This window comes from Anticarsia gemmatalis, chromosome 17 (genome assembly GCF_050436995.1).
Source record: "Anticarsia gemmatalis isolate Benzon Research Colony breed Stoneville strain chromosome 17, ilAntGemm2 primary, whole genome shotgun sequence".
Lineage (NCBI taxonomy): Eukaryota > Metazoa > Arthropoda > Insecta > Lepidoptera > Erebidae > Anticarsia > Anticarsia gemmatalis.
The window spans coordinates 717,942-745,622 of NC_134761.1; the positions used below are offsets into that span (position 1 = coordinate 717,942).

General features: G+C 35.3%; 2 protein-coding genes across 4 annotated transcripts in view; one reads left to right on the top strand and one right to left on the bottom strand.

Moving 5' to 3' along the window:
* Eps-15 (Epidermal growth factor receptor pathway substrate 15) overlaps window positions 1–10,351 on the top strand; it is a 46,451-nt gene extending 36,100 nt beyond the window's left edge. Inside the window, exon 17 of the mRNA XM_076125624.1 lies at window positions 2,280–10,351. Coding sequence (XP_075981739.1) covers window positions 2,280–3,143 — 864 coding nt within the window. The 3' untranslated portion in view covers window positions 3,144–10,351. The remainder of the gene's footprint in view (window positions 1–2,279) is intronic.
* Window positions 10,352–10,654: 303 nt separating this feature from the next.
* LOC142979873 (uncharacterized) lies at window positions 10,655–27,673 on the bottom strand. 3 transcript variants are annotated; one of them, XM_076125090.1, is made up of 3 exons: window positions 24,919–25,767; window positions 15,350–15,580; window positions 10,655–12,008 (listed from the first exon to the last, which is right to left on the bottom strand). In XM_076125090.1, exons 1-3 carry the CDS (start codon window positions 25,663–25,665, stop codon window positions 11,820–11,822), a joined length of 1,167 nt encoding a protein of 388 aa, XP_075981205.1. In that variant the 5' UTR covers window positions 25,666–25,767; the 3' UTR covers window positions 10,655–11,819. The 3 variants fall into 3 exon arrangements, with proteins under 3 accessions (XP_075981205.1, XP_075981204.1, XP_075981202.1); XM_076125089.1 differs by lacking the exon at window positions 24,919–25,767 and adding an exon at window positions 26,416–27,673 and having other exon boundaries at window positions 10,661–12,008; XM_076125087.1 differs by lacking the exon at window positions 24,919–25,767 and adding an exon at window positions 20,349–21,229 and having other exon boundaries at window positions 10,662–12,008.
* Window positions 27,674–27,681: the final 8 nt, after the last annotated feature.

Sequence of the window (27,681 nt, forward strand, 5' to 3'; positions counted from 1 at the left end):
CCAAATTTCTCAAAAACACGAATATTAAAACTAAGCTAACGATTTATTTTCAGATTTAATTTTTATGAATTATTTGATGTTTATTTACCCCTCCTCCTACCGCCGTAGCCGCATGGTGTCGACATAGACCGTCGAAAATTTAAGCTAAAATTTATTATTTTTTTTTACTTTTTGCTGCAGAGAAAGTAAAATGTACGTAAATACTGCATGTGTTAGAGAATGGCATTTTATTGTTGTTTCCTTTGCTTTTTGATATTTTAGTTTTCATAAAATGTCACTCTCGTGAGCCGCTTTTTGATATCGAAATGAAAAGCTGATGTAAATTTTTTGAAGTTAAAACACACTTGTGTTAGTTTTGTGTGCACTTGTTTTTTAATGTGTGCTGTGTGCACTTAATTCTTAAAACTTAACTTTTAAATGGGTATAATATTTGTCAATATTTTTTGATGAACTAAAGCAACAGTCAACAAAATTTGTACAAAATTTTCAAAGTACGTTTGCTGGTGGGACTTTTAGTAAGCTTTTAAATTAAATATCAAAAGAAATTCGTAGAATTACGAAATTCTACTTACTAATTATCGTGGTCGAAGGCGAGCTTTTAACTATAATTTTGCAATTGCAAGTCTTTCGTAAGATATTAAATTCAATAATATTTTGAATATCAAACCAAATCATGTATTTTTAATGAAATAATATGAGTATTATATACCAAAATTGTTTTTTTATATCAAAAAGCGGTTAACTTCACAGTACCTAATAATAATAATTTGCATATATTTTACTTTCTCTGTGAATGCCATTCTCACGCCGTGATGTTGTGCCAAGTAACACGCCACACGCTTATCATTCACCCTTCGTTCATACATTCAGTCATTCACTCATTCTTTTTATTGCATGCCTCTTTATGCTTCTAGTGCATGTTTGGTATCGTTTTAAATAGTGCTTTATATGTTTATTTAAATGTATTAAATGTGCGTAAAGACTAGATGTATGTAGCTTATATTACATTAGGCGAACTACTATCAAAAAATAATTAAATAACAATATATTTTTAATTCATGGTGTTGGTGGTAATTTTATCTTCTTAAGAAGTAGCTAGTCTATGTCTATTTCTAAAGGGCTCATTGGTTAGTGGTCTCCAAACTAATTAGCGGTTGGAAAGTTGCTTGCTAATCTTGCTGTATAATAAAATTCTAAACAATCCATTTTAAATAGTAATTCCATTTCCAAGGTCTTACCATCTACCATCTTATTCCGAGGGTGATCTTTGCAGTGTAATAATAGTGGGCTCAATATTAATTTATTCTACAAGTAACTATAGAATAATTGGTTAAACGTTATCGGAAGTGGCTTAGTATGCAACAGCAGCTTGATCTCTAAGGTTAAGCTACGCTTGCTGAGGTTGTTCTGTGTATAGGTGACCATTATACATTCCGAATCCATTCCGTGTTTCGGAAGGCTCGTTAAATTATGGATTGTCATTGTCAAATATCTTTGACAGTCGTTAACAGTAGTCATAAGCGTGAAAGTCTGACAACCAGTTACGAAGGGTTTTGTGTTATACCCAGGTAACTGGGTTGTGGAGTTCAGATAAACAGTCGCTCCATGTAAAATACTGGTATCCAGCTGCATCCGGTGAGACTGGAAGCAGACTCCAACATAGTTAGAAGAAAGGCTAGGCTGATTTTAAAAGTAGTAAATGTAATAGTTGCATGTGTTATAATGCTTTTAGTTACTGTATATGTGCACTCTCACGTCTGACCCACTCCTTTTTAATATTATTTCATTTTTTTATATATTTTGGTTCATTTACGTTTATTATATCTTAATGACTGTACCTGTATATACCTGTGGTGATTAATATATAAGCGCTTCACATCAGATAACTAGAAAGAAATAGTATATTTTGAGACTGTATTCTTTAAAACACAACAAGAAGAAAACACGCTGTATTATGTGTCGGCCAATCATTGACTGACGTCAAATACATGGTGTTCTTTTTATTCCTCTATTGGATGAGTTATTTTGGTATAGTATCTTTAAGATTTATTAAATTGTGTATTAAATTCTCGGTGTGAATGTTATGATGTGTCGCGCTATACTTTCATATAATCATGTAACACTGTCCACTAACATGCTAACCACGGCTCGTGTGCTTGTCCCCACATTGCAGCGCTAAGCGGACGCGGCCCGGCCCGGCTCACACGTGCGTACTCTGTCTCTCTCCCACACACCAGCCCCTAGCTATACCCGTCTCACTCGCTCTTGTGTCGGCCCAGACCCCCGTCCGCGCCATGGACTTCACCGACGACCCCTTCAAGGACTACAGGTACGAGGACCCCTTCAACATCGAGGACCCGTTCGCTGACGTGACGGACGCCCGGCGGCCGGAGCCCGCGCGGCCCTCGCCCCCTCGGCCCTCGCCCCCGCGCTCCTCGGGCGCGCGCCCCGCGTCCGCCGCGGGCTTCGACACCGACGACTTCTTCTCCCCCTCGGCCGCCAGCAGCGCGCTCAACGGCAGCTTCCCGCTGTCCGACAAGCGCAGCGGCCGCGTGTCGGCGCCGCCCGTCGCCTACGACCCCTTCGCGAGCCGCTCCGACTACAAGCCCGCCGCGCCCGCCCCCGCCGCTAACAACAACGACGCCTGGGCGGCCTGGCCCAACGACAACTGGGCCGCCGACGACGCCTGGGCGAAGCCCGCCCCGCAGAAATCGGACGCCTGGGGCTCCGACGACACCGCCAAGAAGAACATCAACTCGGCCGGCAGCGACTGGAAGACCGACAACTGGGCCAACAAGTCGGACAACTGGGCGACCGACTGGGGCCCGCCGGACAACAACAAGAACTTGAACGAGACGTGGCCCTCGAACACGTTACCTTCTAAGAAAGAGAAGTCGCCGAAGCCGGTGAAATACGCGAGGTCCCTGGTCCACACGATAGGTGGGATCGGTCGAACTAAACAGAAAGATAAAAAGAAGGCGAATCTAGAGGCTCGGAGTGCGGAAGCTCTGCCCACGGAGGAGCAGCAGTGGGCGTGGGCGAGCGCGGAGTCCAGGCGACTGCAGGTCGAAGCCGAAGCGAGGAGGAGACAGGAAGATGCCGAACTACAACTAGCTCTCGCGATATCGAGACAAGAGAAATGATCAACAAACGACCGGTAAAAGGTTCCCGATTTTTTAATGCAATCTGCATTTGAATCGTCCGATTTGTCTAGCAACGAGTTGGCCGTCTCGTCGGGCGTAGGTATATCATTATTGTAAGTCATTCAACGCTGATGCATCTTATGAATACGTAATATTTGTATGTTATATAGACCGTGTTATATCGTGATGTAAGGATTATACACAATAACTAATTGGTGCGAAACCATGTAGAATTTGCTATTGAAACTCGTCTGCTAAAAGAAGCTTTGCATTACTTAAAAAAGTCGTACTATAAATGCGAAAGTTTATCGTTACTACTCAATGTTGAGGATATTCGGCACATAGATAGATACTCTAACCTAGGGATATCTTTCTATGCGTACAAGTTGCGGACAAAAGCTTTATATTTTTCAAAGTAAGTTGCACTAAGACAAGTCGTAAACCTCCACGAATTCTTAGACGAAGATTTTCAACACCGAAAATGTGTTATTCTGTATAATCCTTACTAAAACATAAATATATTCGGTCGTAATATACATAACACAGTATATAATATGTATATAAAAGGATGTATCTCTCGTATGTTAGTTGTTTTGCATTCCAATCGAGGCATAGCCGCGGGGACTCGCCCTGAGTGAAACTTATTGCATATCTATCTCATTTTAAATGATTATTACGTTCATTTTGTATAGTCATTGCTAGGAAATGAAAATAAATTGGAAAATATTATAATTTAAATTAATTTAACCCATACTGTCCCACTGCTGGGCAAGGGTTTCCTACCGGTAAAAATTTAAATATAAAAAACCGGAGATGTCGCTTCGGAGGTGACAATAGCAGCCGGCACAGTTAAACCGCTTAAAGTCTTGAAACAATGAGATTTAAATAAATATATTATGTATGATCTTTCTTGCAGTTAACGGAATATACTCAGAACTTTAGTCAGAATAACTTGCCAATAAAATAACACTACATAAGTAAAGGAAGTGTTATTTTTACATATTAATGTTAAATACAATTTATAGATAGTCTATCTTGTAGATAAATGTATGAACAGATCTGTCAGAATTCCACTTTATTAAGATAACCGACACTTATCCAAAGGTTAAATTAAACACCTCCCGGGTACGTTTAGCGGTAGTTTATCTATCCAATAGCGTTTAAACTCATATAAAAAAGCGCAATTTAATAGATAAACTACCGCTAAATATACTAAGAATCCGGGCATTAGTGTGTTTGTCAATCTAGCATATGACTGTACAAAATTAACGATTGAAAATATAAAAAATACAAATTATTTCGCTAGTCAATTGAATATTGCATGTTGGGGGCTCGATCAATACGTGGCGTCTGGGCGTGTATAGAAACAGCTATTGTTTGATAATACCCGGTTAATTTGCGGTATAACCGGACAGTTTGCGAATTCCACGCTGAAAATACGTGTTGTAATTTTTCTTGGTGAAATGTAGTATTAGAAACAAATTTGATGTTACAAATTGCAATGATTATGTTTTCAATGCAGAGGAATACTATTTTGCTTTTCACCAAACTATGTTTTACTATTTCATGGTACGATTAAATGAGTGAGTGCTTTGAATTTGTCGTATTGCTATTTCACAGACTCACCGATCAATTGCAAACGATCGAGTATTGTCAAACAACAGCTAAAAAAACTTAATTATAAAATAATAAATAAATTAAATAAATATAAAAAAAATGTGTAATATATTGTTGTCTGCAATGAGGCCTAATAGCTTCCTCACTATGTATAGTCTGTTAGATTATAATTTTACGTAATTTTCAACCATTATCCACATTGCCCGGCTCATTAACCGGGTAATGTGAACAATGGCTAATATATTCACTCATCAATGAATATCTTAATAATGATATTGTAAAATATGAGATTTATTGTTCAAACAATCATCGTGTATTTCAGTGCAAGAGCAGTGTGAATGAGAGCGCTGTATATTTGTCTCTTTCGCACGTCCCATCGTAACAACGTGCTATTTTAAAATGAAACTTATTTGTGTTATAATAAGGTTTAATTTATTTACTTAAAAGCCGAATGGTTAAAGAAAATTTCTATAGTAAATTTTTCAATATTACCTACAGGTACGTTGTATATTTAGTTTCAATTCGTTCGGTTCAGTTATGTTCATTTTGTATAAATAGATTATGTTTATTGTATAATTTTGTGGGATATTGATTAATTTTGTTTATTGTAATGTAATAATGCTCAATTTTATTTATTCCTACTGTTGAACATTTTGAAAGAGAAGGCGAATACGAAATTAGTTATTTGTTATCATGTTATTCAAAAGTATTGTATGGTACAAGTAAAGTAATGCACCTTCAAGTACCTCTGAAGAAATAATTTACTTAAAATATTTCTAATGTTTCAGTTTTTGGCATTTTGTAAGAATAAGGTTGTTTTAAATCGTGGTTTGGGGTACAATCTACTTCATAAAATCGCTTTTCTGATCTTTAAAAAATGTACGAAACTCTTATGTTATTATATGCCTTTAAATATAATATTTTGTTCCACTTAAAATGATTGGTTAAAATCAAAATTAATCAATATCACACTCTGTATAAAAGTTGAATGTTTGTATGAATGTGTGTGTATAAAATTCCATTACGTGTGTGTGTTCAAGTACAACTAATTGTTTGTGCGGCGTGTGTTTGTTATGTTAATTATTATTTAATTGTAATTATTATGTTGGCAGTCGCGTGCACGCGGGTGATGCACGTATACGCACCTGTGACGTCATGAGACGTTCGTACACGCAAATGGTAAACAAATTAAAGTTATTTTTTTGGCTCAATTCACACCGAGATAGGAGCAGACTACTATTAGTCTAAAACAAGGTATAGGTGACGTCAAACTATTTGAACACAAGAAGTAATTTTAGAAAGCAAACTAAATGTAGACCCAGTGCAGAGGACTCTCGGTTGACTGTTCTACCAAACAAGCGATCGAAGCGCTATAGCCGTAGCCGTCGCGCTCTGCTATTCTTTCAAAGCGGACCTAGAAATCATTCCCTATGATATAGCGAAATTGTTCAAGTTATTTGGCGGCAACTGTACATGGGTCAAATATAGCCGGCCGAAAAATATGGCCATGTACGTATGTGTTTATTGTAAAGATATATAGCATATATGAATGCATGCTAAAACTTACGTTTCATTCTGCTTTATTAAATTTAATCCGTTTATATCCCACTGCTGGGCAAGGGTCTCCTCCCGTAATAAAGGAGGGATCAGGCCTTGAGTCCACCACGCTAGCTAATTGCTGGTTGGGGATATAGCTTTTTTTTATTAAAAAGGGTAAGAAACCTTAACGTGGTCATATTCGACCTAGGTACCTTAATTCTAAACTATATGAACAGACTTTAGAGATCGAAATCGTTTGTAAAACTCGTTGTGGTGTTGCGAGCAGTCCCTCTTTTAGCTGTCCTGACCGTGCTATCCTGTGCTTCGCTGCCGTCCCGATGTGAATTGAGTTTAATTGTTATGTATTTCTGATATAACAAAGATGGATATATCTTTGAATAATGTTAAAGTATTTGATAGATAATTACGGTTTCTTTTTAGCCATGATTTTACTAGAAAAAAATTGACTGTAGGGAAATTTGTGTTTGATATCGAAATTATTCCTTTAAAAAAAAAAAAACAGTTTTTGTTATGAGTGAATGAAAGTATAATATGTATACTTAAAGATTTATTTTGTCCTTTTTCAGTATATTTGATTTAGTTCAAACGCGAATGGGACAAAAGTATTTGAATGAAAATGTACCAAAATAACTACAAGTAAAGTATCATGGCTTTAAATCCATTAATATAATACTATGAATGTCGCAACAAATATAGCGAAAACAAATTCGAAAATGTAAGAAAATCAAAAATAAATGAGTACTACAAACGTACCCAGGGTCTAATAATCATGTTATAATTTGTATTAAAGACCAGTTTCACTTAACTAACTTAACTGCAAGATATAGTGACAGATAACATTCTGTCTGATAATCTATCTGTAGCGCAATTCTCTACACTCAGTACTGTCGAGTATCGAGAGTTTGACATTTAAAATGTACTATAGTTCTTACGGAGCCCGCTAGAGGCGCTGATCAGATTTTCATACAAAATTTCTCGATAGTTAGTCGGTTGTCGGTAGGCGATAGTAGTAGAGAATCGAGCTACTGATAGTTAGAAGTGCTACTGGTCGTAATAGTCGTATTCTTCACGTGTCATCGCATGTTCTCTTCAGTAGTGCCTTTCCTGTCAATATGTATACAGCTTTCTTCACCATGTATAAATGTATTAAATATATACGAAAGCCCTTGTCAAATTAATAAGATCGCAAAAAGATCTTCCCAAAAAAACTTAAAAAAAAACTATTGGAATAAGTTAAAAAAAATTACCAACAAAAAAATTGTTTCTACCAAATGGTAGTTATTTTGATTAGCTTGGATTAGCTGTGTAGTATCGCGTCATGCTTGAGTGCGCACGGGCCCACTGCGCCGCCTCCCTTACAATAACTATGATAGTTGACACGCTTGCCGAGACATTTAGTCAATCATAACAAATATTAGCTATTATACCGCGTACCAACACTTATGAGTCCTGCATCGTCGAATGTCTCAGCAAGCCGCAGTTAGTCGATAGGTATAAATTAATTGTAAAACGTGTAACTATTAAATACCGATGTGTTTATGGGTATTATCCTAACGTTGTTATCTCTTTCTTAGGCGCTGTTGTTTGTGGCTCGACGAACCGCGCGGACCAAACGTAAATACTTAGTCTATATATCTCTCTTATATTTTCAAATTCAATTTATAGATGTGAATATTTACAGCTGATTACTATTGCGTTGTTGGTGATTATAAATGTATATTTTGTGTAGTCGATTGTTTCTTCTCATATATTTTTGTATGACGATGTTGAAGGCCGCGCGGTCCGCTCGATCCTTGTCTGTTATACATTATAATGTATGTACCTTTCAGTGATAGCCGAATAAAAACTAAACTTTAAATCTCATCGTTGACGTGTATATGTGTATTTAAAGCTAAAATATAATAATATAAAAGTAACATTTGATAAATACAGGTTAATTGTAAGCTTAAGTCGGTAGTGACGGTGCGCGGGACTTACACATATTCATATATCCACGTCCAAACTGTCACGTAATTCATTCATTTTGTAATAGTTTCGTACAGAGCAGTTTGTTCGATGTCCCATCAAAGTACGCCGCTCGTGTGCCAGTGTGACCGCTCAGTATTACAAGGACCGCGCGCCCTAGCTTGTTAGAATAGACAAACATATAATCGTCACGATATAGGGAAGGTTGTAGAGACCAGAGTGTTTGGAGCAGTTTGTTCTGTTGTTCGACAGTTAGCCGAGTATAGCGTAGAATAGAAGCGAGAAGGTATATTGTTGGTAGAGGCCGCGGGCACCTACTAGCGCGTAGTGACGCCCCGGACGTTGACTCGGATCCCTTCGTTGTTGTAACTATTGTAATTAAATAACGCGTATATAACGTTATAACGTTTCGTCGAGTCGGTGTACGCTAACCTCCTATGATTAGCGATCTTTCACAGCTTTTTGTATGTGCAACGAATATGTAAGTATATTTTCTATTTCGTATTGTTTCATTGCCGTTTCTGTGAAACAGGTGACACTTGCCGCGGTGCGATATTATGCTATTTTTCTCGTTATATATCGCTATGTAAATCTTGTTATAATCTGTTGATATAATAATTTATGCTATATCTTTATCGACGTTATTTTTTGTTGAAAGTTTTTCGATATATATTTCCCGTCTGTAAATTGTTCAGTGATGCCATTATTGTGGTGTTTATTGAATAACAAATCATAAGTATAGTACAATATTTCATATCACGTTTAGTTTCGGGGGATGTATAAAGATTGTTCTGAAGGTACAATAACTAATCTAATAATTAAATTCTTGTGATTTAGCGTCGTATGTATTACCTATATTATTACGGGAAGCTTTCACGTCGAGTCTTAAGTGATTGTTCACCGCACTCGCTTGTTGTGACTATGTACGTGGGAGCTTGTAGTTTGTTCGTAACTTGCGAAACGCTGCGATTGTATTAGACGTCGAACGAAATGTGACAGTTTTATGTGAAGTATAATAATAGCAATGAACTAGCAAAATTCGGGTCTTAAATTGAAAACGAATCAAGCTCAGACATAACTTAGCAAAATTCTTAGTTATAAAACTATTGTTATTATATTATTATAGTTTGTATTCTTTTTGTTATCAACATCTGTGTCCAATTTCGTGAGACGTCAAATTTCTATAAATTAGCTAATATTGTTATAACTGGACGAGCAACATATCGCCTCTAAGTGTAAACTATTGCGCGTCTTCGCTTTACGTTCGCGCTATTTGTAAAACGACTGCATTTTTTACTAAAACACAATTTTATTTATACTCAAAAAACAACTGATTTGAATACTGTTCAACAATAAGCTTATAAAGAAGTAACAATAAATATATAATTGTTTAATGCACTTTGTTCTAGTAAAATTGCAAGAATAGAAAAATTCTAATACATAGGTAACTTATATTGATTATGATAAAATTAAATAAATGTTTATATATAAAGTAAAAGTTGTGTACGTTTGTATTAATATAGCGTGTACGACCAAATAATTGATTGTCAGTACTGCGAGGTTGCGACGATGATTGTGAAGTAGACTGTAGGAGCACAACACGACCTAACGCCTAACGCTAACATGAGACGATTACATCAATACTTACTGCTCAGTGCTGCTTTATGTTGCGACATTTTCATTTTCTACTGCCGCGCTATTTGGAACAATTTTTAATCTTTACACTGGCCACACTGACACCTTTTCAATAGGCTGAATGACTGTACGGTCCATATCTTCACGATTTAAAAAATGTTATATTGTAGTCTATTAGAAAATGGCGCGTAATTTGAAAAGCTGTCAGATGTTGGTATTTAATAAATATAATATAATATTGTTGTATATTTGTTGTGTAACGAATTGTATGTATGAGGCAGTTGGTTCAGTGCCAGGTCGTGCATTCGTCATTACCCGCTGACATGTATTCACTGTATGAAACTATGATATTATATTAATATGAAAACAAACAATTCCTGAGATAATAAAAAAGGAAAATATTATAAAATAATGGTTTTATTTCGAACATCGTACCTCAGTCAATCATCAATCATTATGTTTTGTAAGCCTAAGAGTTTTAATTAATTTTGTGATTTAGTGTCTAGACAAACTTACTTTAGATACATTACGTTACGTTAGATAAATTAAGTTTGTCTAAGATTATAATCTGTGTTTATAATTAAAAAATAAATAAATAATTTCATAAAAAATATAATGAAAACACTTTTTTACATTTTTTTTTACTTTATTTATTGTAATAAAACATTTTAAAATAATATAAACATCAAATTATTATTATTTTCATGCAAGTCAACGAACATTGCCAATTACAGATAAAAGAAGACAATTAAAAAAAAACGTACTGGTGTGGTCAATGTATAAAATTAAATTTCAAATTATTTCTACTACATACCTTTCTTATTAAAATAATATTAATTATGCGTGATTTGTACTTATCAGGAATAAATAAATCAAAATATTAAAATTACACATTATTATACAAAAAAAAAATACATACGAATTTTAGTCAATAAGTTGTTACAAATAAAAAAATAAGTGACAGGAAGGTATTGTTTCATAATAGGTACAAAATACATAATTACTAAATATATTACAATTTTAATTTAGTATTAAAAATAAAATAGGTCGGAGGTAAAAATTGTAAAATAATGTCAGAAACTAAAAAACTAATCACCTTGAATTCAATATATCCTGTTTGTCTTAAATTATTGTACTACACGTGGATTTAAAAGAAACTGATGAGCAAAGGTAATATTTTACTAAATTATGATTAATGGGTGCCACGTCATATGCACGTTTAGGCATTTTTTGATACCAAATGTTTTGCCGATATCAAAAACATAAGGTTCTTACTTTGTAGCACTTATTTATTTTTTTATACGGGCTTTACTTTACACTAACTTAACATCTTAAAGCCTCCATTTTAACCTATACCTACTTAATATAATTCGCTATATAATCCAATTAAATTTAATAATTCTTCTAAAAAATACTGTTTTATGCGAGTCGAACTGTATGCATGTTTTGCCATCCCAAATTATAATTTCATTACAATGTTTTTCAATTCAAGGTAGAAAGACATTTTTGAAGGAAAGAAATGAGAGTAAAAGCTTTCACTTATCAAGTCAGAAGAAGAGGTCTAGTTTTATGAATAGCTAAGGAGAGAGAAATAAGAAGCTATAAAAATTAAAAAGAAGCAATAACTGGCTAACTTTACTTCCTAAGCTATTAGAATTAATTTAAAAGTAAATAATGCAATTTAAAACATAAAAGACAAATAGAATATGGTATAAACGCGAACACGCATTTTAACTTTAAAAAGCCTGTCGTTTCTGGTAACACTGGGCGTTAAAAAGCATGTTTGTGTTGATTCCCGTATTCTATTAAACAATAGGAGATGGACATTCTCTCTCTTGAAATACGAAAATATATCAAAATCATGCTCTACAGTTCGACATGTATCCCTTGCTACAGTGTTTACGTAAGTACCCCCCATTTGATGTAGTCATCGACGACGCCGTTCAGTCGCTCGGTGTACAGCGCGCTGGTCTTCGCCACCGAGAAGGCTGATAGCTCCATGTTCTCGTTCACTTGGGGAGCATTCTCCTTGTCTACTGTCACTACTGGGAGCGCGAATACTGCTATTGTGAGCCCGAAAGGTAGTTTCTGAAAGGAAAGTAAGAATTAAAATTAGTTGCGGTATGAATTTTGTGGCGCAGTGGTTTAGGTCACCACGCCGCTACCATTGCGTCGGGAGGTCGTGGGTTCGATTCCCAAACGGAACAATTGTTTGTGCGATCCACAAATAATTGTTTGGGGTCTGGTTGTACTTGTGTCCGTCGTTTGTATGTTTCTAAAAGTCCCCGCGACACAAGAGCAATTCAGGACCTCAGTGAGAAAGATGTAAATATAATACAATTTTATAAAAGTTATCTATACTAATCCATACTAATATTATAAATGCAAAAGTAACTCTGTCTGTCTGTCTGTCTGCCTGTCTGCTACTCAATCACGCCTAAACTATTGAACCAATTTGCATGAAATTTGGTATGGAGATATTTTGATACCCGAGAAAGGACATACCTAGGCTATATATCATCACGACCAAAAGGAGCAGAGTACCAGTAATTAATGTTACAAAAACGGGGGAAAATTTCACCCATTCTCTCTTATTGGACGCAAGCAAAGATGCGCGGGTCAGCTAGTGAATAATAAATGATGCGAGCCTGCAGCTTTTTCAATGACAAGTTTCAAAAATATCCAGTTCCAGGAATCGAACCGTGATTAGTAGTCTTATGCGCCTCTGAAGCCTTATATGGAAGTGACAATGATGTTCTATGATTGATATCATATCTGACTTGATTAAAGATTGATTGACGTAATGTAAACAACAGTAAGTAGGTAATAAAAACCTTGTTTATGTAAATTAGTCATAATCATGCTTACTTATGTAAATATCTTGTAATTGTTATTCATGTTGTAATAGGTACCTAGTCTACTAGGAAGATAACAATAATAAACCTTTTTTATATCGAGTTTCATAAAAACCTACTAGGTACCTCTATATGTATCTGGTAGTACTTTGTATCCGTTATTGGTACGATTTTTTTTAAAGTTCCCGTGATGTTACCAGTAAAGCGCGAAAGATAACTTGTAAATAAATAAAAGATGACTATGGTGACAAATTGAACAAAACATCATAACACAACAGTTTGTTCAATATTTACAAATGCGTATAAAATACGTAAGAAACGTTGTGCAAATAAGTATAAGTTTGTTGTTTTTATAGTAGACAAACTGAACTGTGGATAATATTTGATAAAAAACATAAATATTTTCCTCAAACGTAATACTTAGTACTTATGAAGTACAAACCGGAACAAAACATAAAGTAGTTGTATACACGTGTAGTTGATCAATGTTTTAAGGCCTCTCGCTTCGACCAGCTCTAACTCAAGGCCTTAAAATCACACATAATTATATAAAATCATTCGTTTGTCTATATTTTAACATATAAATATGTTTATTTGTTTACAGAGTACCTCTAAAATGAGTAGGCCGTTTTAGAAAAAATACATTTTCAGTGAAACTTACCTACTACAAACAATTTGGGCTGTCTGTTATTTATAGTCTTTAGCTATTTTTAATTACTTAGGATGATTAAATCTAAACCTGGACAACATCCGCACTTAGGCCATCCAAACTAATCTTATGTTACGGGGACTTACAATTCAATGCAAAACAGGTAATTATGGATCGCACAAATAATAATTATTGTTCAGCATGGGAATCGAATCTACGACCCTCGCGCCATGACAGCGCTGTCTAGTGACAATTATACCGCGGAAGTCTTAAAAATCGCGCTTAGAAGCTAGTTTTATAAACCTAGCTACATAACTGAGCAATATAATAATATGGTTGCTATTAAAACTGCAACTGTTGGCGAACATTATCAGATAATTGCACTGTTTCTGACAGACCTTGGTGTCATCATATCATTATTGTTTGTACGTACTTACATGCGGAACTGATTCCGTACTATAATTGTGTGTACGTAAATAGACTAGAGTACCTATATAGCTAGTAGCTGTAATATAATATTAGATCGGGGAGAAAGTCTTTTCGCATTATAGTATGTATGAACTTGTAATAAAATCTTTTCTCTACACAAAAAAGCTGGATATTTGGGTACCTCACGAGCTCACTGAAAGAAACCTAATGAACCGTGTACTTATTTGTGATTCTTGAAGCCAAAGAGATTTTATTACAAGTTCATACATACCTACTATAATGCGAAAAGACTTTTTCCCCGACCTAATATAATTAATATCGATAAAAAATTAAGATTGGTGAAAGTTAGAACGAAAATGTCATACTATTGGTTATGACGGTGCTTTTAATTTTGTCAACACACCAATGATTTTTCGAAATTATGTATGTTTTAGAAATAATGATCACTTGTTCCAACGGTGAAGGAAAACATCGTGATACAACCTTGTATGCTTGAAAGTTGTTTAGAACAGTAATCTTGAAGGCATGGAAAGTCTCCAACCAACCCTTGGCCGCCGTGTTGGACTCAGGGCCTTTCCCTTCCTCATTCCGGGAAGAGACCCTTGCCCAGCAGTGAGACGTTAAGGGGTTAAATTATTTTTTATACTGAATGCTAAATCAGGATTTGCGTTTTTGGGTTATCAAAATTTCTTCTGTGCAGCTGTTAGCAAATTATTGCTGCGTATCAGAATTAAATGCAATGATTATTATTTTTATAGATTAGGTACATTTATTGGTTATTCACTTATTATGTTTGATAAGATTACAAGCGTTATTGAATGGCTGTGTCATGTAAACAAAAGATATAGTTGTAGGTAACAGAATTCGTAATGCTCGCATCAATGAACGTCTTCTCCAATTCTCGGTCAATATGAATGTATAAGTCACGCAGACTAATAGTTTTACTTATCTTATAAGCCCAAAGATGTCGTAGGCAGCGTAGTCATGCTTATTTTGGACAATACAGCATAAAAAAATTGTACCTAATTCTTTTTTCTCAAAAACGGTTGGTGTTATGAAAATATGTTAGGACAATTTTATAGATAATTGCATGATCTTCAATTTTTGTTGACATATTTTTATGATAAAACTCACCCTTTCGCCGAAAAATAAATAAACATTTTTACAACCTTTGATAGTGTTTTTTTTTGCAGTTATGGGATCAATGGGGACTATTGACAATTTCATAATAACTGTGTCCCTAGCATCTATGCAAATTTACAGCTTTCTGGGAATTTATGCAAGGGTACCCCTATTTTTACAGCTAAAGTGACTGGACTATTAGTTTTTGAGTATTTCTTAAAGGCAAAGGAAACACATCATCTGTCGTTTCAACTGCTATCACGGTTCATAAGATACAGCCTGGTGACAGACAGAGAAGTCTTGGTAATAAGGCCCCATTCTATCCATTTAGAACGAAAACCTAAAAATGAGCAAGAAAAAGATAAAAGACTTACCTCTTTCAATTCAGAATGGAAATCTTCCTTCGAGTAGATCTCTTTAGGGTCCAGTTTGAGTCTCTTCATCGCAGCTTCTAACTCTGTATAATAGTGATCTATAAGTCGCTCGTAGTACTGTTCACGAAAGGCGGAGTCTGAGCCTGTGAAGATGAAATACAGGAGGTCGACGACCGGACTGCCTCCCTGGAGAGTCTGCAGGTCCACGATCTTGATGTCCACGCTGCCGTCCTGGAAGAGAAGGTGGGTTTATGTTAGCAATTAGATTGAGAAGTTTGTTTTGTGTTTATGAATGATTATAAACTTTGTTTAGAGAAGACAGAAAAAAATTGAAATTAGAGAACTGATTTAGTAAATGTTTTAATTTATGCAAGAATGTTATGTAAAGATTAATAGAAGTGTTTACTAGGATGTCATGGAGGTTTCTTGCTCTGTGGAACGCTAGCATATACTGCGCCGGTTTATAAAACTAAACGTCTCCCGCTATTAAAATAGTTTTTTTGGAAGGAAATTCAGTAGTTACCTACTTAAAAAAATATAAAATGACTTGGGGAAAGTGGTAATTGCGTAGTAACAATAAAAACGACAGGTAAGTACTTAATATTAATCAGCAGTACCTAAATATAGATATGATTAAAGGCGACGACCTCTGTAGAATTGATTCGTGTTATCGTTATTGATAGTAGCAATCTAATATATTACCGTAGGTAGGTATATGAAGTCCTCGAACAAGTGCAGCACACTAATTAAGAAAGTATTCAAATCGCACTAATAATACAATAGTTCTGTAACTCAATATACAACTTTTATCAGAATCGACTTGTTCATTACTCCATATTATGGGTACAAAAAAATTAAATGCACTTTTGTTTTAAAAAATAATTGAAGAGAAAAAAAATAGAAGAGATTGTATTGTTTATTACATGACTAAGGATCTCTAGCTCTACCCATACGTTGAAGGAAATAAGCCATTGCAGTGGCACGTTGTATGTATCTACTATATTTTAGCAGCAGCTTACAATATCATTACCACAGATGTCTGGGGTTATATTCTGATTTATTTAAAAAAAAAGATAGTACTTTCGTATCTGTACACGAAAACAATCTCTTCTGATTGTGGTCCAAGAATGCGCTCATCCTACACTAGCCTTTCATTCAACGTTGGAGGCGACTTCCAGTGTCACCGGATGCACTGATGATAGCTTATCGGACCTTCACAAACCAGTTACCTGGGTTATATCACGAAACCCATCGGTAAGAAGACTTTCAAGCTTCTAACTACTGTTAACGACTGCCAAAGATCTTTGAAAATGTAACACTTCTTGCTCGATTACAAAAACTAAATATAAACTAAGGTAAGTTTGCTAAAACATCTCGTTTGTCATCATTCGTTTCAACGCTAATACTGCGTAGTTACGTGCGTAGTTAGAGCTATTGTTCAATTTTGAGCGCCGCCGTCGGTTGTCGGTGTCGGCTCAATAAAACATCATTTATAAAGATTAACGCGAGAAGTCCCAACACTCCCACGGTACTTGATACAGTTGATATGTTATCACTTCGAAACAAACAACTTGATTATTACGATTATAGACGAATAAAAACAAGCGGACGCTTATAAATTATGGATAAAATATATTTATAGACTTCCTCTGTGGTCTGAGTTGTGTTTTAGAATATTCTAGCCCTCTTGTTCATAAACACACTATAAACCTATTTTAGTTAAAAAAAATACTATAATATGATTTCTCTTTTTCATTTCGCTAAGGAGTGAAAGAAATAAAACTCTTTATAAGCCTTCCATAACTTCTTATGAATAAGAGGGTTAGTAGTTAAGGCCTGGTTAAAGTTAGTTTGGTAACGTGACCAGTAAAGACAATATGCTCCTAGTTACATGGCACTAACATTGCTAATGGCAAACGTAGATATACCTCTGCCTGCACCTTTTTTATATAACTGGAGTGATGTTATGTATGCATGTTTCATCCTGAAGTTTCAGATTACAAGAAAGGGAAATCTATTAACATAATAATAAAATTGTTTAAAAACATTACAATAATGTCTTCATTTCTAATTGGCTCCACTTTAAGACTATATTAGGTACAATTACTTAAATCAAAGATGTTATTTCATAATGTTATCTAGCTACCATCTAGGCAGTCATTTATATGACTGTATTTATTGTTAGGTATAGCTTCATAGAATCATAAATTACTGTTGACAAGGAACACTGTATCCCTTATCTATGCCTTCGTGTGTTTAAACATTAATTACAAATACATGCATAAATAATATCACGGTTGTTATACCCGCTGTAGGCAGAGGTATTCTTGTCGTATGGTTAGTGGTCAACCTAGTGTCAAAGTTGTTCAAGCCGCCCGCAGGCCTTTGACGTGGCTTAACGACTGTTATATTAATTGACAACAACTTTTTACGTGCTCAGAGACATCCAGTTCAAATACCACTATGCGGTAGGCGGTCACCAAGCAATGGAATGATCGCGCCAAGGTTTCTTAACCCACAGATCGTTTTACGACCGGTGAGCGCAATTGTCTGAATGAGAAGTGAATTACGACATTAACAATGTTAGTCCCATGTAATAGGGAGCGAGCCCATTGCCGTAACGTGCCCGGTAAATACCGGCACGTTACCAAAGTCCAGAGTCCGGACATAATGATAATATCCTAATCTATACTAATATTATAAAGCGGAAGAGTTTGTTTGTTTGTTTGAACGCGCTAATCTCAGGACCTACTGGTGCGAATCCAAAAATTATTTTACTGTTGGATAGCCTATTTATTGAAGAAGGCTATATAACATGACGCTACAACTAACAGGAGCAGATGGACCATGCTATATAGTGATGATAATACGTGTAAATATACATATAGATACAATTATTGTTTGCTAGAGAAACATTGTATATTATGACAGATGTAATCCTGTAGTAATATAAAGATGAACTATTGTTCATTGTTTCATAAGTATTTTATAATTATTTGCTGACTATACAGTAATAAAGTAAATGTGTTTGAAAGATACACGTTTACTGTTCTATTGCGGCTATGGTCTCTTCCTGGAATGAGAATGAGGTTGGGACTGTTGTTCATTACTCTTTTGTAGTCTTGGGAATAGGGTTGGGACTGTTGTTCATTAGTCTTTTCTAGTGGGAATAGGGTTGGGAATACCGATAATTGGTCTTTTCCCATCTTGGGAATGGGTGTAAGTCTATTCCCGTCCTGGGAATGAGGTTGGGAATTATTGGCACAGGTCTCTTCCCACCTTGGGAATAGAGGTGGCACAGACAATCGGTTGTGCGGTTGTTGTGTTATTGCTCTCTTCCAGTCTTTGGAATGGGGTTGGGAATGCTGGTACTTGGTCTTTTCCCATTTTGGGAACGTTTTCCCATTTTGGAAACTATTCCTATCTTGGGAATGGAGTTGGGAATGATTTACATAGGTCCTTTCCCAGATTGGAAATGGAGTCGGCACTTGGTTTTTTCCCGTCTTGGGGATGAGGCTTGGATTGTTGGTCATTGGTCTTTTACCGTTGGTAATGAAGTTCGAGTTTTACTGTTCATTAGGCTTTTCCCATCATGTCAATAAAAATATTTTCTACCAGTTGTGCAATGCGATCGGCTTTAAATGAGGTTTGATCTTTATTTTAATATTTAAAATGCTTTTAACTTGTTGTAAGTAAAGTTTGAAAATAACGTCGTTATAATATAAAAAAAATAAGATTTATACTATTCTACTGTCAGACATATTTATTCCATATTGATATATACCTAAAAAAAACTTTAAAATACCCTGCTGTGTTTTAAGAATACCTATTAGCCATAGACTATTTCTAGATCATATTAAAAATCGAAAGATAGGGTAATCAAATACCTATTACTCGAATGAATCGTGACCAAAAATCACAGAACGACTGTAAAATAAAAAAAAAACTTCGTGATCGTAAACTTTACGATTTTAAAACTAAAGTTGACACGTTTATGATAAAAAAATTATAGCTTATAAGAATTATACCTAGAACAAATATTGTTAATACAAATATTGTACTGTCTAGGAATCGAACCCATGATACAAGATATAAAACTGTTGTTCCCGTAGCTATATTGACCACACATTTCAGATAACTTTAAAGTATATACTAATGTATAAGCTGCTGTTTCCAGTAGTCCCATGTAAATATGTCAAAGGCGAATTCAAAAAAGAATTGAAAAAAACCAACAAGATTTAATATCTTCAATGACACTGTCCGTCCCGAATCGGCCCAAATGCTACCAAAATCGAACCTGACACCCCACATTAGATTACAATGGGCACAAACGCAGTTCCCGCGCGGTTTTGCGTCGCAAGTATCGCCTTTTTCAGACGATTAAAGTAGAATTTGAAAAATATTTTGTTATCTTATCTTCAAAATTGGTTTAGTAGTTTAGCCATCAAAGTGTTACAGACAGATAGACCTTCGTACACATAATATTAGTACAAAAGAATGTATAGCAACAGTTTTCTGTCAACTAGAACACACGCTACGTTTTAAGCATAATAACTTTACGGTAACGCTAAATTAAGTAAATTGTTTTAAATACAGAATAAATTAAACGTAAATTATTGGCTTAAATAGATGTTTTATCCGGTTTTAAGGTTAGTTCTCAAAGTAGAATATTTCTATTGATTTTTCTTAATACTTCAAGATTTGTTTTCAATTATGCATAATTAACGTATTGACTTGTCTACACTCACGTACATATTATTATATTAAACTCCGCTAGTCTGTCGGATTGCTGTTTGCTCATAAATCTTAGCATAGATAGCTAAATACCCTCAAACGTAGCCTACTTTTATGAAAAATTAATTCCATTATGAAATACGTGGCAAGAACGCGTGCTTTGCGGGTTACCTACTTATTTAATAAAACGTTGGATTGACTAAGTATATAAAGCTGCCGCGATCAAATTCAGTTCCATGAAAATTATTATAATTATAGAACTAACCTCACGTATTTTGTGCATCAAGTTACTCGGTCTGTAGTCTCCATGACCGAGCACCGGCTTGAACTTCCACGTGTAATACTCCATGAACTTTTCCTGCTGGAGGTCGGAGAAGAATCGCTGAAGCTTGTCTCGCGAACACTCCCTTATGTTCTTCACTGCTTTCGATATGACATCGTCAAAGTACCCTTTTAACTGATTGTTAGCATCCCATACAAATTTCAATGTATCCAGCACTTCTTGAAATTCTTCCTCGTAATATTTTCCGTACGCAAAAGACAACGCGTGCATTTTAGCCAGTTCTCTCGTAGCTGCTTTCCCGTACTCCCAGTCCATACATTCGAACCTGTTGTACGCTTGATACCCACTCTTAATTAAATCCTCTAACACAATAGTTTCTTCATACTTTTCAGAATGACATCCGTAAAGTTTCGAGAATACTAATCTGTGTTCTTTCGGCACGTTGTGATCTGTTTCCAATTTTTCGTAAATCTTTAACAGTTTGGTATACGCGAAGTATTCTGTCTCGTAGAATTTGGGTGATTGGGAACGCATCTTGTCTCCAATAGCCGCGAGTTTTGCAAACATATGAATGGCTCTGTCCCCCTCAGAAATCGTGATGTTGTAGAGAGTCGACGTATAATTTGCTCCTTCACTCGAAGTAGGTTTGATTTCTATATCATAATTCTTAAAATTTTGTTCTTTCGCTATCTTATGAAGTAGACTTTTGGGTAAGTGTTCAACTTGCGCCATTTTTATCAATGGTACGTTGTTTCTTGTTCGGAATACGCGCTAGACTGATCGTAGTTCGTAGGTGCGATGTTGGTCGTGAATACGGCACGATAAATGTTATAACTCACTGTATGATTGTCACGAATTGAATGAATACGTATTTTATAGCGTCGTGTTGTGTAGTGTATAGTAGACCGAACTTGACCGCGTTTTTATGAACCATTGATAATGAAACCGGTATTTTTTAGATTTAAAGATTATACCAAATTACGATTTAATTGATTGACTATCTTTGAGATAGTATACCAATACTATCTCAAATATAGTCAATACCAATTGTTTTCGTCATAGAAACACAGTCATGGTCTGGAACGTAAAAAAATCTAATCTTTTGAAACAATAATAAAACTTAAGCCTAAAATAGAATGGTTGCATGTCTTATCGAATTGAACGAAATTAAATGGCTGACTAAATTAAAAGCACACATATGCAATTATGTGCAGTAACGCACACAACGCGTGTGTGTTACTACATATAATTGCATAGGTTCTATTTTCACAGACTAAAAGTGCGTCACGGATAGTCTGTGGTCTGCGCTGCGCCTTAATTAAGGCAAATGTTGTAAATAGTTAGTGAATAAATTAAACGCACTTAAATTATTCACTAAAATAGTTATTTTAACCAGTTTCAAGTTTTAAATTGTTTTAGAATATTTCATGCTTTGTATATTATTTCAAGATTTGTTTAGAATATGCATACCTAATTAACGCATCGAGTAGTCTATCACACACGTATATATTAAACTCCGTTAGTCTGTCTGATTGCTGTTTTAAATCGCTGAAATCGAAATAGTTGAACAGATTTTCATAAATTTTAGCTTGGAGAGCTCTGAAACAAGCCTTTTTTTTTAACGCCTCTGGGCACACATCCGCAGCCCCGATGCGGCCGTCCACAATGTGGACCCGTCCACAGTGTGGGACGACACTCCAACACACGGATGCCGTCCCCCCACATGCCCCCTTGTGGAATGGCCGAAAAACTCCCCCGAGTTCCACCAGCCGCCATGGGTTAAGAGCCGGGTCCGACCGCCCGACCCATGGCTCCCCACGGCAGCCCCACCGTTGTCGTATCGTCGCGGAGGACAGGGTGCCCAGCAACGACACACTAGAACACCTCTTCCTCCGCGACTAGCCCCTCCAAAACCGGCCGGACCTACGTCGCCTCGGCCCAGCCGGCCGGCCGCTTCGGTCCCCCGGGTTAGTGTGGTACCGCCGAGACAGGGAAGCGGCCTCTCCAATGGGTCTCTCTTCGCTTCACCGCGGCCGAAGTGCGCCCTCACTTCAAGGCTCGCGGCTTCTACCCAACTAGCACACAAGCTGCTTATACAGTCGTTATACAGCCTGATAGTTGCATAAGAGTCGTTCAAATGCTGTACAATTCTCTATAAGTTGTATACTAGCTATTTAAAAAACCCTTTAACAGCTAGGCGGGACAGTAGCCGTTTAGTAGGAAACTAATGACTTATAGTGATATATGAGCATGTAATTGCATCGCTAGACAGCCTAGGGAAGTATAACTGAGTTAATGGAATCTTCTATAACACCGTAAACTGTATAAGGGGACTTTAGGAGATAAAGGAGTTTAAACGGAGTTATGCGTTGCGCTTATAGCGCTCAAGAGCGTAAATAAGCTTTTTGTAATGCCTTAGGTTCTATAACAGTTTTTTTTAGGGCTAGTGTATTACTCATCTATAAAAGAGTTGCGTAGGTCTTTAATAGCGCCTTGAGCGTTATATCAGATATTTATATGGCTTCTGTACGGCAAATAGATGTATAAGGTATCATTCGAAACATTTTTACAGCCATGGGGATTACAGAATTATGTTAAGCACCTAAAGCGCTATAACCGAGTAATATACCTTTATACTAAAGCTTAAAATTATTATCATAATATATTTACATAGGTGCAGTGGTGGTTCAGTCTGTCAACTGTTTTTAAAGAAAAAATAAAATAAAATAAAATAAAATAAAATAAAATAAAATAAAATAAAATAAAATAAAATAAAATAAAATAAAATAAAATAAAATAAAATAAAATAAAATAAAATAAAATAAAATAAAATAAAATAAAATAAAATAAAATAAAATAAAATAAAATAAAATAAAATAAAATAAAATAAAATAAAATAAAATAAAATAAAATAAAATAAAATAAAATAAAATAAAATAAAATAAAATAAAATAAAATAAAATAAAATAAAATAAAATAAAATAAAATAAAATAAAATAAAATAAAATAAAATAAAATAAAATAAAATAAAATAAAATAAAATAAAATAAAATAAAATAAAATAAAATAAAATAAAATAAAATAAAATAAAATAAAATAAAATAAAATAAAATAAAATAAAATAAAATAAAATAAAATAAAATAAAATAAAATAAAATAAATAAAATAAATAAAATAAATAAAATAAATAAATAAAATAAATAAAATAAATAAAATAAATAAAATAAATAAAATAAATAAAATAAATAAAAAATAAAAAATGATTTTCAAACTATTTTAATATTCAACGACTGACCCCTAAAAGTACGAGTAAAATGCTGGTGTGCGACCAAAACAGTTATATTGAAGCACTCCTATGCCACAACTGCAAAACCTTGAGGTCTACAACAGCAAACACTAGAGCCTTTGTACAGCTTAAGGCGCTAGAGCAGATGTAACCAACTCTGAGAGCTGCTTGATCGAGACGCCATTATAGCATTTGGTAAACATATTTTTTGAGGTTATTACGATCTTTTGAAGATCATATAAATCTATAGCCTGGTAACGTTAACATAATTAAAATCATTTTTTATTACCTATAACCCTAATTAAATTATCTGTAACCCTCAAAGTCTTATTTATGTTCAAAATACAATTTCCAAATCCACATATCTATATAATTTTTGCACTTAAAACTGAATATTTTGAGGGCGCATGAAAATATTGACGATAATATACATATATATTGACAGCAAACTTGAACTCGCACTTTCATATCACGTACACAAAGAAATAAAAGCGATAGACTACTTGTTATTTTAATAATCCAATCCGTAAAAATAAAATGTCTCCTCATTTGTCACTGATGATTCATTTTAAAAAAATATATTTAGTTTACACCATAATAAACCGACTATATTACTAATTTAGAGCGTTAGCATCTATAACCGTTACACAGTAGCGCTAAAATAAGGTAAAGGTGGTATAATCGCGCTGCAAGAGCTTTTTCGAACGCTCGTGGCGCTAACCACCTCTGTACAACAGCTGGTAAGCGCCACGAAGCTGCGAAAAAGCTCTTGTAGCGCGATTATACCACCTTCATCTTATTTTAGCGCTCCTGTATTACTACTATACTACGTACTATTATAATTACTATTTACGACCACTGTAGATCCAATGTCGAGCTATAAGCTGGACAGTATGGGCCTATTTGACGCTACAAGAGCTCTGTAGCCGCTTATAGAACCACTATACTTCTTACTAAGGAGCCTAAGGCGTTATAAAAATCCTTTAACCGGCCATTGTACAGCTTGTTATAGCGCTTGTGTGCTAGTTGGGTAAGCCCCCCCACCACAACAAGGTGAAGACCCGTCGGGGGAGTCTCAAACATAGCCTACCTATTTGAATAATTAATCCCATTATGACTGAAATACGGGACAAGAACGCGTGCTTTAACTTACCTTTTTATTTAATAAAACGTTGGATTGACTATATACGGGACGGATACGATATCAAACCCGGCTGCCGCGAGCAAATTCAGTTCTATGAAAATTATTATAATTATTGAACTCACCTCACGTATTTTGTGCATCAAGTTACTCGGTCTGTAGTCTCCGTGACCGAGCACCGGCTTGAACTTCCACGTGTAATAGTTCAAGAACTTTTCCACTTGCATCTCGGAAAAGAATCGCTGCAGTTTGTCCCGCGAATCCTCTCTTATACTCTGCACTGCTTTCGATGTCAGGTCTTCTAAGTACCCTTTTAGCTGATCTTTATCCAATTGAAATTTCAATGTAGCCAGCACTTCTTGAAATTCTTCCTCGTAATATTTTCCGTACGCAAAAGACAACGCGTGCATTTTAGCCAGTTCTCTCGTAGCTGCTTTCCCGTACTCCCAGTCCATACATTCGAACCTGTTGTACGCTTGATACCCACTCTTAATTAAATCCTCTAACGCGATAGTTTCTTCATACTTTTCAGAATGACATCCGTAAAGTTTCGAGAATACTAGTCTGTGTTCCTTCGGCACGTTGTGATCTGTTTCCAATTTTTCGTAAATCTTTGACAGTTTGGTATACACGAAGCATTCTGTTTCGTAGTATTTGGGTGATTGAGAACTTGTCTTGTCTCCAATAGCTGCGAGTTTTGCAAACATATGAATGGCTCTGTCCCCCTCAGAAATCGTGATGTTGTACAGAGTTGATGAGTAGTTCGCTCCATCACTCGAAATAGGATTGATTTCTATATCATAATTCTTAAAATTCTGTTCCCTCGCTATCTTATGAAGTAGACTTTTGGGAAAGTGTGCACCTTGCGCCATTTTTTTTCTCTGGTACGACGTTTCTTGTTCGGAATACGCGCTAGACTGATCGTAGTGCTGACTGATCGCTAGACAGCGTGGTGTTGTGTAGTGTGTAGTAGACCACACTTGATCGCGTTTTTATGAACCATTGATAATGAAACCGGTAGTATTTAGATTAAAAGATTACACCAAATTATGATTCAATTTATTGACTATCTTTGAGATAGTATTGGAATTGTTTAGTCATTGAAACACAGTCATAGTTTGGAACGTTAAAAAATCTAATCTTTTTAAACAATAATAAACCCTAAGCCTTAAATAGAATGGTTGCATGTCTTATCGAATTGTACGAAGTTAAATGGCTGACTAATAATGAACACATGTTTCTTAGCACTACTGTATGTATAATTACACCAATCAATCATTAAGTACCTTACAAATCCTTAATCTAGAAAAACAAAACAATTTAGTGTTGCGCTTTAAAACGCATAAAAACCATCATTAGCGAAAATATTTAAAGAAAAATCACAGTCGGCCTGTAATTATATTATCAACAATTTCATCAAAGATGCGTCACATATTTGGTAATATTTTTTTATATGTTTGTTACTGCCGGGACATGGTTTGTATGGGACCGTAACTCATGGAAATGGAATCAACGGGTAAATATGTACCCGAACGAAGCCGGGCCAGTCCGCTAGTTTTAAATAGGTATAATAATGTAGGGTAGCTACATAAAAATAACATAGGTATTGGAAAACAACATACCTTATTAACTTTATGCATGAGGTTGCTGCAGCGATAGTCACCGTGTGTAATGGCGGCTCTCTTCAATGGTCTACGTAACTTCTTTATCTTCTCCCGATGATTCTCCAGACATTTCTCCAACAGTTTCTTGTTCTCAGGCCTGATCTCCCTCATAGCAGTCACCACAGTCTGTGCCATGTAATTATCCATATCCCCACCAAAAGTCGCTTCTAAATTCTTCAACAATACCTCATAAGCTTGAGGATCCATTTCGCTGTACGCAAACGACAAAGCGTGTAGTTTCACCATTTCTTTCACTGCAGCAGTCGCGTACGGCCAGTCGATAGACTTGAATCTATTGTAAGAACTCCACCCAGAACTGGTTAAATCTTCAAGCACTATAGTTTCTTCAAACAACGTAGGATTACTGCCGTAATACTTCGAAAATTCCAGTCTATGTTTCCCGGTAACACCGAAATTATCTTCTATGCTTCTGTAGATATGAGACAGTTTTGTGTACAGGAATCTTTCAGTGTTATATATCTTGATGTCTTCGGGAACTGTGCGTTCGGTCCTGTTAAAAGTAGCCACTTTACCGAACAAATTTAACGGTGGTTTATTAGCTTCCGTCACGGTCATTTTAAACAACTTTGATGTATAATTAGCTCCATCGCTGGACACTTCTTTAATACTTAATTTATAATCATTATAGTTCTGTTCTTTAGCTATTTGTTGAATAAGTTTTCTTAGTCTGTCCTCGTGTGACATGGCGCGGCGTGTAGTGGTGACTGTGGGTGTGTGACCGACTTCGCTTAGGTGTTAGTTTACAACGTGGTTATGTGGGGATATGTATATAATTGTATATTACTTTATTAATAAACAGGAACACTTGTTAGATAAACTTATCTGAAGCACTTGACGACCTACGCTAGTTACGACTGAATTTTTCCGGTATTTTTTGAATGGTCGGTAGTAACGTATTTTTCCAACAGACTTTTTGTAAAAAATCGAAATAAAATGTAGTATTTATTTATCACTTTTATAGTTCACTCTGTATTATTAGTTTATCTTGTGATTAATGCATTCACGTTTATAATTTATTTCGTTGTTATCGTTCGTCAAGAATAAATGCACTTATACAAACTTATCTTAGGTTGAACACATTATTAAATACTAGAACGCACTTATTATTATAACTATTATATGGTTTAATACTTTAATATTTTTGTTTAGAAACTAATTAGGCCTTTTCTAACATTTTAGCAAACAGCCCGGGTTGTGGAGGTA

What these genes read in the sequence shown, in the direction of transcription:
- LOC142979873 (XM_076125087.1), bottom strand. Translation starts at nt 21,098, where the DNA reads ATGGCGCAAGTTGAACACTTACCCAAAAGTCTACTTCATAAGATAGCG. An exon ending in TGATGCACAAAATACGTGAG is followed by an intron (nt 15,581 to 20,348) that starts GTTAGTTCTATA and finishes CTTCTCTTCCAG; the next exon opens with GACGGCAGCGTGGACATCAA. An exon ending in TCCATTCTGAATTGAAAGAG is followed by an intron (nt 12,009 to 15,349) that starts GTAAGTCTTTTA and finishes CTTTCCTTTCAG; the next exon opens with AAACTACCTTTCGGGCTCAC.